The 14,863-nt window shown below is 37.1% G+C and overlaps 1 protein-coding gene across 4 annotated transcripts in view; it reads right to left on the reverse strand.

Moving 5' to 3' along the window:
- ZFHX4 (zinc finger homeobox 4) overlaps positions 1 to 14,863 on the reverse strand; it is a 177,258-nt gene that overhangs the window by 27,045 nt on the left and 135,350 nt on the right. For all 4 annotated transcript variants that reach the window (XM_032470228.1, XM_032470230.1, XM_032470229.1 and 1 more), the window contains exon 5: positions 5,697 to 5,765. In XM_032470228.1, coding sequence (XP_032326119.1) covers positions 5,697 to 5,765 — 69 coding nt within the window. The remainder of the gene's footprint in view (positions 1 to 5,696; positions 5,766 to 14,863) is intronic.

Here is a 14,863-nt window from a genome sequence, read left to right on the forward strand (position 1 = left end):
CATAACTTTGCGCGGCTCCTCCAAGCCACAGCTCATAACCTCCCGACGTGGATTGCCCGGCGCTGCCTCTGCTTCTGTGCCCCCCCACCCCCGCCCCCTCTCTGGTCCTTCCTTTGAAGTAGGCAGGCAATTAGCTCTAATGCTCAAGCAATTCAGACCTGTTTTGTGGTTTTGAAGGCGAAAGCTGTTTATTACAGGTAGGCTCTTTGGAGCCACAGAACTTTGCAAATTTTTAATCACGCAAAAAATAATCAAAGGGTAACTGATAAGACGCCATAAAGTTTCATGCGAGTCAGAAGAAAAAGGTCACTTTCATTCTTAAAGGGAGTTTTGGAAATAAATTTGACATTCCTTTTATAAATAGACTTTAGAGTCAAGAGCATTAATGTGGAGAAACCACTTTCTCTAGAAAGACCTGGAGGTTGGGGTAAGGGAAAGAGTGGGGAGGTTCTGATTTTCAAGTACCACACTTCCTCAACTGTAAAACGCCATGAAATGTAAGATGCTTACATTTGACGTAAAAAGGAAGGACATTTTTTTGGAAAAAAGGGAAAAATAATATATGACACTAATTGTATTAAAGAGATGCCTTAGAACTGAGGGAAATTACATAAAACTCCAAAATAAAGATCCTAAAGCAGTTTTCACTTTCATCAATAAATTTCTTCAGTAACACATTACATGTAACAATAAGAAAAGTATTATAGCATTTCAGAATACTGTTGTATTCACACTGTTTATATTTCAATTGTTCTTTTGCCTCATGGAATATAAAAATTATCGTATTTATTCATATGTTAAACTTTATGATACGAATGTACTTAAGCTTAAAATGTGCATTAGGGTCCGTTAGAACTTCCCAATTTTCAGGTAAGTGATAAAATGTTTTTATTTTAAAAGGTTTCAAAATAATAGGAAGGAGACAAAAATAATATTACACAGTCTTACATTGTAAAAGGGCAGTGCAATTAACTTCCCATTTTTATCGTGCTTAAAACGCTGATCTTATAAGTTGCTCTACACGTCCACATAAACTGCATTTAAAAGAAAAGTTTTTGAATGACTAGCTTAGAGTATTTTCATTTGAATAACAAAAAAATGATTGGAAAATCACTACCAATTTATTCTTTAAAATTATAATATATAATTTGTAAGCAAATCTTCAGTGATATCCGTCTGATCTAAACACCAGCCAGTTTTGCTTGGCTACTGTTGTTTTATTATACAATTGGGTTTGGGAACCCTCTGAGTAATCTAAGGAAAACACTGCCTACTTTTTAAGCCCATCTAAAGAGGAAGTAGAGGATAATAACTTCAACATCTTTAGTTTTTCATACTGAGCATCTATTCTGGACACCTGGCTTATAAGAATTCCTTGCTGGGCCTCTTCATTTCCTCCTTGTCCAGTCCCCAGTCCCTCCAAATCTATCCTTCATGTGATCAACCTAAATCTGACTTCTCAACTTAAAATCTTTCAGTGACTGCCATCACTTAGAAAGAAAAAGCTTGGTCTTATGCATGGCAAGAGGAGCTGGTCCTTGTCCACCACTCCAGTCTCATCTTTCTTCACTTCCTACCTAGCACTTAACTCTCAAGAATGATCTTCTCAAATTTTAGGGCATCGGAATCACCTGGAACACAGTCTGCTGGGCTCCACCCCTAGAAATTCTGACTCGGTAGGTTTAGAATGAGGCCTGAGAATCTACATCTCTCAGTCCCCAGGTGATGCTAATACTCTTGGTCCAAGGACCACAGTTTGTGAACCAGTGTTCTAGACACACACAACTGTCATTAATACCTTCTTCCTCCCTAGAAGACATACTATTATTTTTCTTTGTCTTATCTAGAATGGCTTTTCTCCACTGTATAACTCCCATCTTTCCTTTCTCCCTAGCTTGGGAAATACCATTTTCATCAGATGTAAAAATGGAGTTAATACTACCCACCTCTAGATTTGTTATAAGATAATGTATAAAAATCACTCAGCACAGAACTTAACACAAAATAACTATTAAAAAATGTTAGCTGTATTATTACTCTTAATTTCTTCTTTCTCCAAAAAGTCTTCCCCCAATGTTGAACTAGGATTAATGTTTCTGTGTAAGTTCTTTTTTCCCCCTTTTCTTGTGCATAGATGTCAAACAACTTACCCTAGTATGTGGAAATGATCCATGTATTGCCTACTTCCCCTAAAAGGTACACATTAACTAAAAACGGTGATTTTCTGATTTGTCACTGTCCCAGAAGCACCTGGATCAGTGCCTGGAATAACAGAAGTCAGGTAATACTTGCTGGTTGGAACACTGAGCTCCATTTAGAAAGCAAAACTGGGAGAAGAAAAGGAGGAGTCCAGACTATCCCATTCCTCTCTATTCCCTTTCAATAAAACTTAAAAGGAGTATTTGTTTGGTTTGGTTTTGGTCTGGTTTGGGTATTTTTTTTTTTTTTTTAACATTCTCTCTCTCTACTAAATCATATTCATTATTCAACCCTCTCCAGCCTGGCCTCACATCAATGGCTCTTCTCAAAGCCACCAATGACTTCCTTGCTGTGAAATCCCGTGGTAACTTTTCTGTCTGCATTGTACTAAACGTTGTTCAACAGATGTTACTACTCCATTCTCCCTGAAAAATATCCCTTTCTTGAATTTCATTCCATCAGACTATTGTGATTTTCATCCTACCCCTCTGAAAGTTCCCTTGTATTCCCCTTCTCTGGGGCCTCCTCCATGACAAATCTAAATATTGGAGAGTCTCCAGCATCAATCCTAAGCCCTATTCTCTTATCTACAAAGAATGCTTGATTTGAGGAAAAACAATGATCTCCCTAGATGATTTCATCTAGATCCACTGCTCTAAATTTTATGTCTCCATTTGGATGGCTGGAAGGCATATCAAACTTCACATGCCCAAATCAGGGCTCCTGATCCGCCTTCAACACACTTCACGGGTTCTCCCCAGTCTCCACTATCTCAGGTAATGGTACCACCATTCACCAAAAGCAAGAGTCATCACTGACTTCTTTCTTTCCTTCTCATCTGCCTATAATCTTACAGCAAGTCCCATTAATTCCAGTTCCAAAATATCTGGTATTCACTAAATCCATCCATTTCTTTACTTTTCCATTGTCAGTACTCTTAATCGCTCACCTGTTTTTCGAAAAAGTTCTCATAATTGGGAAAGACTTGTTATGTTCTCCTACAATTTATTCTGCACAACTTAATAAAATCGAGCCATTCTCCTGTTTGAGTCCTTGCCATAGTTTCCTATCTCACTTAAGATAATACAACATTTGAAATTTATTTTTTTATTGAAGTATAGTCAGTTTACAATATTGTGTCAATTTCTGGTGTTCAGCATAATGTTTCAGTCATACATATACATACATACATTCCTTTTCATATTTTTCAAATGGGGAAAAAAAAAAACCAAGATACCAATTTTGGACTTTCAGGTTGGCAACAACAATTTAAAAAGATAATACTCCTGTGATTTTGAGATTGAAGAATGGATCTGCTCACATATTTCTGGTGGGAATGACTGGAAATTAGCATGACTTTTTTGGAGAACAAAATATGTATTAAAAGCATTTAAAAACAGCATATCCCCTCGGAACAGCAATTCTAATTCTTCTCTCAAATGAATAATTAAGAAAATTCACAAATAATGTTTATACCAGAATATTTGTAGTGGTCAAGAACTGTACATACATTAAAATCATGCCTCTACTGAGGTGAAATTCACAATGCAGAAATTAACCATGAAATGCCAAAAAAAAAAAAAATCGTGACTCTAAACATAAAAAAAAATAACATAACAACTCGTTACTGTGGTTGAAATGATCAGGCCTCAGCCTACCTTTATGACTTCACCTCATGTCACTCTCCTCCCCACTCACTAATCTGTTCCCATGTTAGCCTTTTTTCTCTTTACAGAAGAGGACCAGCTTTTTCCCAACTGTGTCTGTAATGCACATCCCCCTAATCGGCTCCTTGTCCTTCTTTAGGACTCAGCTCATCTGTCATTTCCTCAGAGAACTTCCCTGACCTCTGCTTCTAAAGTAGCCCATCACCTGTCACTCAGGTGGGGTCCTCAGACTTCCGTGGGAATCACTCACATCACTTGGAGGGCCTGCGAAACTACTGGGTGCCTCCGTGTTTCTGATTCAGCAAGTCAGGGGTGGGGCTTGAGCATCTGCATTCCTACAAGTTCGCAGATTGTGCGGATGCTGCCTGCAAGGGGAGCACACTTTGGGGCCCGCTGCTCTGCACGTTACCTCTTTTACTTCCTTCATCGCATTGGTTGCAATCTGAAATGCACGTATTTATTTGTATAGAAATGTTGTCTAATCGTGAAAGAACTCATCTGCCTTACTCATACCTTCTGCCCAAAAGTCTTTGGCAATTTTGAGCAAAATTGATGGTTCCTAGTTTTTCTACTTGGGGTAACTGGGTCTATGGTATCAGATCATCAATTAAGATAAAGTAAAGAGGAGAAGATGGCTTTGCCAAAAAGAGAAGTTCAATTTGGAATCTGTTATGTTTGACTTCCCCATAGAACATCTCCATGAAAATATCCAGAAGGCATGTGAGTATCAAAATATAAAGCTCTCAGAGAGGTTGAAGTGAAGATGTAAATCCTGGTGTCTTTGTTTACAAAACAATAAAGAAATGCATTGAGAGAGACTGTTCTTTTTTTTGTTTGATATTTTTGTCATAGTCTTGATTTTTGCCCTGTTACTTCCAATCTAGTCCTTAATGAAACCTTTTGATTGGCTTGAAATGTGGAAGGGGAACTGAGTCTTTTTGCTACTTTCTCTTAAGTCTGTGCTCTAGTTTTCTAGGGAAAAATAACATGTAAAATAAAAAATAAATAAAATACAAAAGAAATAAGTACTTTAGATAATAAAAGTATTCATGAAACATGCATAGGTGAAGGAAAACTTCACTCTGAAGAAGTTTTTTAAGAGAAAAGTCCTGACTCTATATTGGAGGAATGTTTTCACTTGCAATTTTTTTTTTAAGTATTTCAATACCCCATTATGAATGTGAAGGACTTTTTATAATCATTTTTTGTTCTGTATAGCACCTTATTATTCCAATTGTGTAAATCTGGAAACTGGGATCATGCTTACATAGCAGAAATAAATGAGGTGTGTTGTAGCAACATGGGTGAAATTCCTCTTAAATTATTTGAATATAATGCGGCTTAAAGGCATAGCCTCCATTTTTTAAACACACACAGAATCACACAAAACACAGGAACTCGTGTACGTGTTGACATGGCTGTACAAAATCCAATCGACTCATTAATTACCAAAACTCACTCCGCCAGCCAGGTTATTTGATTTAGGAAAAAATAATATCCAGCTTATTGACTTACAATCTGTATAAAACTGACCATTTAGGTAAAACTTCACTGTATAGAAGTGCAGATGTGAGAAATTATCCAGCAGAAGTCACTTGTTCTTTAAGAACTGACTTTACATATGCGTCCAAATAATGGCTATATTTAATTTAATTTATTATATATTTGACTTACTATATATGTCATATTGATCTAGTCTAGATTTGATTTAAATTATTTGTATAAGGGACCCGATCAGTTCTAATTGGAGCAGTTTCAGAGAGAGCTGATGACATTTATTATGAGACTAACACACATCACTCATTTAGGACAGACAAGAAAACCAGTTACCTGAGGAAGTTCTCAGCTGCTGCTCTGTAAGATCATCCTCACAGGTCCTGGCTCCCAAAGAGGCAGTTTCTGCAAAGGACATCAGAGTGAAAGGTAATCAGCATGCCATGTCCAGCTATGCAGTGCTAGCCAATATCCCAAGACCCAAAATGTGGCTTTCAAAGAGATAAGCATCAGGTGGAGTTCAGGTGACTCTCTAGCCCACCTTGCATCCCAGTGAGCAGGGGATGCACAATGCATCCAAGGAGTAAGTAGTAAGCTTTGATCTAATTCACAATGTCCAGGAGCACCCAACACATATAATAATATCGATAAAATATGGAAACAGGAAAGGCTCACTCTGATTTTTACCACCTGGTTATTTGGCCAAGTTTCCATTATAGGGCGATGTGCTATAATGACAATGGCACATCACATAAACCATGAGCATACTTTTACCTCTCTGTCAAGGAACCAAAAAAGAAGAAAAAATAACAACAAAACTCAATATATAATAGTAGATGTGAGAGACCAAAGCGAAAAACACGCACTTGAATAAAATCTGAAGAATGTGTCCAAATCATCAATAAATCCACCTCTTTATTCTGATCTTTTATTTGAGCTCCAGAGCATTAAGTGCTGGCAATGTCCTGGTTTGCTAAACTCAATCCCAAACACAGATCATTAGTTTCATCTAACTGCATTCTTCCTTTGTGTTCCCTGTTGTAGGGAAATCTATAAGGAACAATCCAACTTCAGGAACCACCTTCAACACCTTATTCTTTCTGTACACATGTTGTTGATTCCACTTTACAGTGTCTCCTGTCGTGTCTGTTTCTCTATCCCTTTGTCTTTATTTCTTTCCTGACAATTTCAGTAGTCTCCACAACACTCTCCCTGCCTGGAATCCCATGTCTTTCCAATCTAACCTCTCATCCTATCTCAAGAGTTATCTTTCAAGAAAATAGCATTGCTTGAATAAAGATCATGGTTCTATGCCTTTCCAGGTCAGGGACCTTAGGTATATTACTTAACCTCTCTAAGCCTCAATTTCCTTGTTTGTGACATGCAGATATAATTATATAAATAATCAACAAATATAAGAGAAAATAATACAAATAAAGGTAAAATGTGATATCATTTTCGAAGTGAGAAAAGCCCATATCTGATTGAGAGGGGAAAAAAAGGTATTGTCACACAATTCTTACACTGCCAGAGAGACTCAGGTTTATCTAATATTTCTAGACAACAGCGTCTGTGGTTGATTCTGAAGGCTTTAATTAAACAAATAATTAACCTTGAAAATAGAAGTGCACACCGAAGTGCTCTTATTGCATTTACTAATTGTTTTTCCTGCTGCATACAAAACCTTTGGCCTCGGGTGGTAAACTGTTTAAAAACAATGTGATCATCTTAAATACTCAGCGCCCTCCCCCAACAACAAGCAAAAAAAATTTAAAAATTATCTTGTAAGTCTATCTTAAATTAGTCTTCAAAAAAAGAATCTGTCCCTGGTCCTTGCTTATAAATTCTGGAATAACTTTCAAATAGTCACAGCATTGACATCCCACCAATGTCACCCAAGGGGCTCCCTTCCCCCTGGCAATCTCCCATAGCTCTACGCCTTGATCATTCGTTGAATGTCTTTTTGTTCTTCTGCTGTTAAACTCTCATTCTTCCTTCAAAATCCAAGGCAAATGTCACCTCCTCTGTGCTCTCATAACAATTAGCTTACATATAATGTTTCAGCACTTCTGATGTATTGGGATAATTTTCACATGATCATGCCCATTTCTCCCTAAACTGTGAGTTCCTTGAGAACTTGTATTTTCACAGATTCTCAACTGAGAGTGAGGCAAATCCAAGTCACCCAAGACACCTTTACTCGAAACACTGATCTATACCCTGTATCCTGAAACTGATGGTGAAACTGATGGATCCCAAGATGAGAACTGTATGAAGCTTCCCAGAGCCTCAGGATGCTAAATTCACAGCTTCCTCAATGATACCCAAAATAGACAACTAACTGCTCTTCCATAGACATAAATGTGAGCGCAGTGTAAAACTGGTTCTTAGCCTCTTTTCTGGCAAAAAATAACCAAAACCCATTTTATCAAATAATCCTTACCATTACACACACACACACACATACACACACACTTCAATGTATCAAACAGACTTTGTTTGAATAGAGGTCAATAGTGCCTGAGGGAATTTGACCAAATGACTGTACTTCTTAAAGATTCATGAAGATAAAAATAAAACATTGACAATTTATTAAGTTTGTATCTCTGCCAGGCACTGTGGTAAACTGCTTGCGTAAAACCAGTTACGTAACCTTTGCAATAAAATCACAAAGCAGTTATTAATCTTTATTTTACAAATCAGGAGCCTGGGGGCTTAAAGAGGTTAAGGTCATTTGTCCCAGGTCCCCAAGTTTGAAACTGACGGAGCCTGGAATGAAACTCAGGTCAGCCTGGATAAAACGTCTGTGAAATTTTGGATGTCTCCAGTTTCAATACCACAGTATTGAGGAGTCTACAAAGGTTTTCCTATCTTTGTGAAGGCCAGAAAACTAAGTGTGTTTTGGCACTGGGGAGGCACTGGGAGAAAGCAACTTTTTACTTGTCCTGTGAAAATTCTGATATTTCATAGAAAAAGCAACTTTTCACTAGTCCTGTGAAAATTCTGTTATTTCATAAAAGATTTACATTCCTTGAATACATCATGTAACCAAATAATAGTTTGTTGCCACACTGAAATCATTTCATTGGCTAGTGATTTAAGGAAATGTACAAAATGTCAAAACCAGAAGCTGTTATTTCATCTCACAAATCAGGTCACGTGGCCTTGGAGGCTGCTCCGATGAGAGTGACGTGTGCAAATCATTTTATAAAGGAATGTAGTCCAGGATGCCACAGGGTTCTTTCTAACATCCTCCGCAATATTGCTCCCTTTATACAAATGATAAAAAATCTTTTCATAAAGGAGCTTTTAACTTATCAAATGAACTAATGAATCTCTACTTTTCTGCCTGTGTAAAAAGACATGTTTAAAGCCTCATAATGATACACAGCATCTTTCAATATTTTACTGTAATAACTGCTCTGTAATAACAAACCTGGCTGCTGTTAACAGGACCTGCCTCTTCTGCTGATGATTTAACTGGATTACTAATTTGTGTTCTCTAGCACATGACCTTCCTTTTTAATTTATTATTTATTTGAAAATAATTCTGCTGACAATTTATCCAGTATTCTACTCTGTTCTGTCAATTTGGTGATGATCACATATTTGAAAATGGTACCAAATTACTTTATTTTTATTAACACAAGGTAGGTGTAATTGCTGTGTTTTTGGGGAATAATATCGGTTATCACAATCACCATCCTCACTCCCAACACCGTACAGTATTTGCTTTGTGCCAGATGCTGACTGATGCCCTTTCTATGTGTTATGACACCCGAAGAAGGGGTGGAGCTGTGATTTGAACCTGTACAGTTTTATTCAGGAATAGTTCTCTTAACCATGATGATATACTGAACCATGTTTTTTAAATCCTAAAAGTAGCTCTTCTTCTGATTCTGAAATTATTTCTCATGTTCATTTTTTTTTTCCTTGTTTGGCTTGTGTTCTGCTGACCGCCTATTCCCTTACTGCAACCCAAATGGTTGCATCCCCAAAGGCAATACTTAAAATGGAAGTTTTCAGGGTTCCTACTCCTTGTAATGATGAGAATGAGAGCTCTCACCACTCTTTCTCATTCCTCGAACTGCACACCTACTTATAAGCCCAGACATCTCACCCCTCCTTTTCTCTGCTCCTTCCCTTGTTTGAATCACATTTATTCTGCAAGTTAACTGATAACTTTCTGGCATTTAATCTTGGTTCAAAAACAATTAAGTTCTCATCTGGTAAATCTTTATTTTTTTCCTGCAAATTAGAAAATATTTTTTAAAAAATGATAATCCATACAAACCTAAAGATCAGGCAAAGATCTGGAATTTTTAAATTTTTAAGCAGCCTACATACATACACACAGAATTCTAAGTTTAAGATTGTCATGATTTGGGAATAAATTTAATCTAATAATGATAATCGCAGCCGCCGTGTGCTTTTTCTGTTCTTATCAGCAAATTTGGGAAGCCTTTGGCCCAAGTTCAGTGGAAGCTGGAAATTTTAAAATAATGGGTTAATATTTAAGTTGCCATTGTATAGCGCTAAGACAGCATTTGCTACAAAACCATGTCTCAGCTTCTCGCAGTGATTGGTTAATGCATGAAATAATAAAGCACATTACTGTTTTTAGTAAAATGTTTAGCACATAAAATGACAAATATACCACCAGACAGAATAGATAATAAGTTAACTGGTCTAAAATAATAAAGAGAAAGAAAAATATTTTCTGTAGTCCTAGGTCCTAGGTAAAATTTTGAGTTCCACTTTCCTTTCATCTACTAAAAAACAATCACACAGAGAGACAAAATGAGCCCAGCCTTATTCTGTAATTGGAGAATAAGACCAAATTCTAAAGGAGAATCCACAAAGGGCAACCATCCTTCCAGCTCCTCCTCCCACTTCCTTTTGAAGCCCCTCCCACCTTGACCTCAACTCTGACTCACGGTCAAAGGATACCTTAGAGACTCTGTGAAGACAAAGGAGAAGATATTTGCAGCTCTCTGTTTTCAAAATAATAAGTGAACATTCGTGGGAAACTTGTTAGATGCTAAGCACATAACAAGCATTTGGTTACTCAGTCCTCACAGTAAATCTGTAACAGAAAAACTATGGCTTTTAAGGAAGAGATGAGATATCAAAGATCAGAGGAATTAGCTAACTTTTGTCCAAAGGCACAGAGTGGCAGAGGGTAGGATTTCAACTGAGACTGTCTGCTGCCAAAGCTCTGTACTCTCCCCTGAACAGTGCTGCCTCCAGGCAGCCCCCCAGGACTCCTGGGCCAGGAAGCCTAAAAACTTTGCATTTCCTACTTCCTAAAAAACAGCTCCAACCCCGTCAAAGCAAATTCCTCATACAAGATTAGTATTTAGAAGAACACATCAAATTCAACATTTATTACTATCCTGGTAATTAACATTTTAATGGAAACTTCCAGACTTGCTTGTGCATTGCAAAAGAGAAGCCTGTTACCAGAGGAAGCAAGTTTGCAATTAAAAATGGTTTCAAGTGGTCTTCTCCATCCTTTTCCTCTGTGGATACAAAGAGCGCTCTTGGAAAGAGCTGAGCGACTCAGCATGCTACCAAATGGTTTTGAGTAACCAAGCAACATCATTGTTGGTCTGCAGTGCTTCCTCTTAGATTATTTCTTCTAGGCAGTGATAGATTGAAGTGCATTGGAAGCTCCAGTGTCAATTACCTGAATGGGGCTGGATTTGTCATTTTTTTATTTTCTGGAAAAGTACAGCTCCTTTGCCCTGCCCTGTCTGGTTTTACTCAGAAGCTATTTTTATACAGTAAAGGAGTAGTATCTTCTGGGCCGTCTTGGCCAGGAATGTGTGATCACTTCTTTCTGCTTCTTGAATCATCTATGACCTCAGTGTAATGGGACCTCGAAAGAATTTAATAAGTTCTTGATAGCAATTAGTTCCAATAAATTAGTCATACATCTTCTTAATGTCTCATATTTTAAAGTGCTGTTACTGAAATATTTTTTCTTAAATTTATTAATCCTAATACATTTCTCCATATGAGATTCTCTTTTATTTGATTATTTTGAAATGAAAAGAGTGGACTTCTTTTATAATTTAGGGATAAGAGCATGTTCCCAGCTATCAACCAGTTGACCAGTTGTCTAGACTCAAGTCCTTATCGGATTTGTCACAATCTCTCTTTATGTTTTTTAAATTTATTTTTACTTAATTTAAATTATTATATTATTATTATTATTATTATTATTATTATTATTATTATTATTATTATTATTATTATTATTATTATTTTAGGGAGAGAGGTAATTAGGTTTATATATTTTTTTATTTTTAGTGGCGGTACTAAGGATTGAACCCAGGACCTCGTGCACGCTAAGCACATGCTCTATCTACCACTGAGCTACATCGTCCCCTGTCATTATATTGTCTAAAACAACGTTCATTCCTTAGCATACTCTGCTGGCTTTGCTAGGTTGCTCATCAACACAGAAACACGTCTGATCCACACACTGATCCTTACCCTACACAGTCATAGCCTTGGTTCAAGAGAAACACTGGTTATTTATTTCAACATTTTGCTTTCTCATAGCTAGTTTTTAATCCTCTACTTTCTACTCCACAGTTACCAAGTTTTCTGAATTGCCTCATACTAGGTTAAAAGCCTTTTGAAGTTATTTTTTTAAATAGAAGAGAAATGTTTATCCAGTAATGCATCTTTATCACCATTGCCTTTAACTCTATGGAAGACTCCTTCTGAGGGTGTCATTTTGCCTCAGGGAAGTTGCATTTCTTTGTCTCAGTCATGTTACTTGTTCCTTGGAAACTTCTGTAGCTTCTTTCACACTTTCACCTCAAAGACTTTGGTAATGATAGGTGCCTCCCTCGAAGACTGCATTGCTGTTAAATTACTACCACAATTCGAGAGTTCAGTCAGTTTCACAACTTAACAACAAAAGAAGTTTTCTGGTATCTGCAATGATCTGATCATTCCCAAGATTTTATTTCACTCTTATCCAGTGAGTTACCTGAGCATGCTTCTCTGGAGTCATTATCCATGAAAAACATCTTTCACTCCCGCTGTGGAGAACCAGAGAAAGTCACTCTGTGTTGAAATCATAGTCCGTTTTTAAAAACTAACTGAGATTCATTCTCTTCCTTTGAAATTTTGAGCAGAGTTAAAAGGGAAGACGTCAGTGACATAAAAATTGCCCCACCTATGTTGTTCAAAAACTATTTCATTAGAATATTGACCATTCCTAGCTATATGTTTGTGCTAGGGAGAACCACAAAACAAAAAATAAAAACACTCACGTAAGAACCAAATACACTCAGGCTTGAATCTCAGCTCCACCACTTTCTATTTGACACAGCAAGCTACTTATTAGCTTCCCTGAAATTCAGGATCCTATATACAAAAATGGGAACAAAAATACCCAGATATCAGGGGATAAGACAAAATAATGTTAATGAGTATAAAACATCTAGTACGGAATAAGTAGTCATTGTTCTTACGGATGATTCTTCTCTGGCTTTGGTCTTCACTGCTGAACACAAGTTATTCAACGAAAAGACTACAGCAATGTGGTATTTTGACTTTTTAAGACTATAGTTATGCGTAATAGACTCTCCGTCCATCAGTTAAGTTAGTGTTTTAAGCCTTTAAAATATCACTATTATTTGTATAGATATTTTAGAAATAGCAAATGTTAATGAGATTAAACATTGCTGTCCTAAGCAACGTAGTGTGAACGTTATTGTTTTTAATCCCTGAGCAAATTTTACATGTGCTGCAATAAAGGTGGTAGGTGAACCACACTGTCCAGACTGTTCAGTTCACAGTGGTTTGGCCATTTACAAAGCTTACAGTGAAGAGGACTGGTGGGGATGCACGTCAGCCCTAGGTTTTCTCTTGCAAGAGAGGGCCCCTCTCCTCCCCAACTCCAAACTCCCACCACCAGCTTTCTATTAAGAGAAAAACTGAACGACAAGTCACAGTCTCAGAATACAGGTCTGCAAATGTGGCAGTTACGAAAGCTCGAAAAATCTCCCTTTATCCACAGACAGCGGTTCTGAGTAATTTTCTAGATTATCCCTTACACTGCAGGTACCTAAATCATACGCCCTACTGAAAACATCATCAAAGCACAAAACTTTTTTTTTTTTTTCCAAAGCAATTCCTAATGAACCAAAGACAGTACGGTAGGACTTTCAGAAAGGCAAGTTCAATGGGAAAGGTATAAAATAGGAATTAAAACTCTGGCTTCAATCCATGTAAATTTAAACAGATCTCTTAACATTTGGGAACCAGTCTTCTCATTGTAAAGTGAGGATGAAGTGATCTGCTTGCCACACAAAGTCACTGTAAGGATGAAATGTAAGTTGTTCTCATCACCCCCAGGTAATCATGCAAAACAGAGAAACACAGCCCTTGTCCTACACTTTCTAAATATTTCATGTCTTAAATATGCAGATGTGAAATGCATTACTACTACTTATAATAAACCATCCTATGCAGCTATATAAATGGGGGAATTACTGCTTCCCACATGCAGGCTTATTTATTTTGTGAATTATACACAGCCATAAAAGAAAATCCTCAGATGACTAGATCAATTCTTTTTATCAACACTGTAATTGTTGAAATAAATTTACCATTAACCTGAGATACAGAAAACTTTCCCAAATTAGATGTAAATAATCCTTGGATTTCTGTTACCATTTGGAGTTTTCTACATTTTACCACATGAGGAAAGGTCAAATATATGTAGTCATATATCCCAAATTATACTTATGAGAATTGACCCAGGCAGTGATGGCTACCAACATAAATGAAATAAATCTGGAGAGGGGAAGTTAGGGAAAGTGTGCACAGTCCCAGAAAAGGAAGAGGAGAAAGGCTAGACTCTAGGCTTGAGCCAAGAATGAAAAACATAGTATTGGAACCTGCTATGAATTTTTAAGACAATACTTATGCATACCCATGAAATGTTTATTTAATAAATCATTCATTAATGAGCAAACAGACTGATGAGATTTGGCACATTGCTTTCTTTGGACTGTGTTAGCAGCAGGAAAAAATGGTTTCTGCAACAGAGCCAATTTTTTTCTTCTTTGCCTGAATGCAAGTATTACAAAGGGTCCCTTGATTTTGATAAAGTGAGAGCTTTAAGCAGGGGATGCCATGATCACATTTGCATCTTTGGGATGCTGTGCGGAGGCTGGAATAGAGGAGGAGGAGTTTGGTTGTTTAAAAAAAAAGACATTGGAACATTCCTTGTACTACAATCTATCACCATCTAGAATAAATTGTGGATGAAGGAAGAATACTGGTTCCATTGGAGAGAAAAGAAAGTTTAAAAAGTCCAGGATTGGGGTGAGAAAAGATGATGAGCTCAGCTGTAGACATGCCCTAGAGGAGAGCTGTTCAGGAAAAACTCAGTTTCTGAAACTGGATCCTGGAAGAGAAGTCTGAGTCAAAAATATCTGGAACCAGGAGTAACTGATACTTATGAGTAAATGACA

Source organism: Camelus ferus, chromosome 29 (assembly GCF_009834535.1).
Source record: "Camelus ferus isolate YT-003-E chromosome 29, BCGSAC_Cfer_1.0, whole genome shotgun sequence".
Taxonomy (NCBI): domain Eukaryota; kingdom Metazoa; phylum Chordata; class Mammalia; order Artiodactyla; family Camelidae; genus Camelus; species Camelus ferus.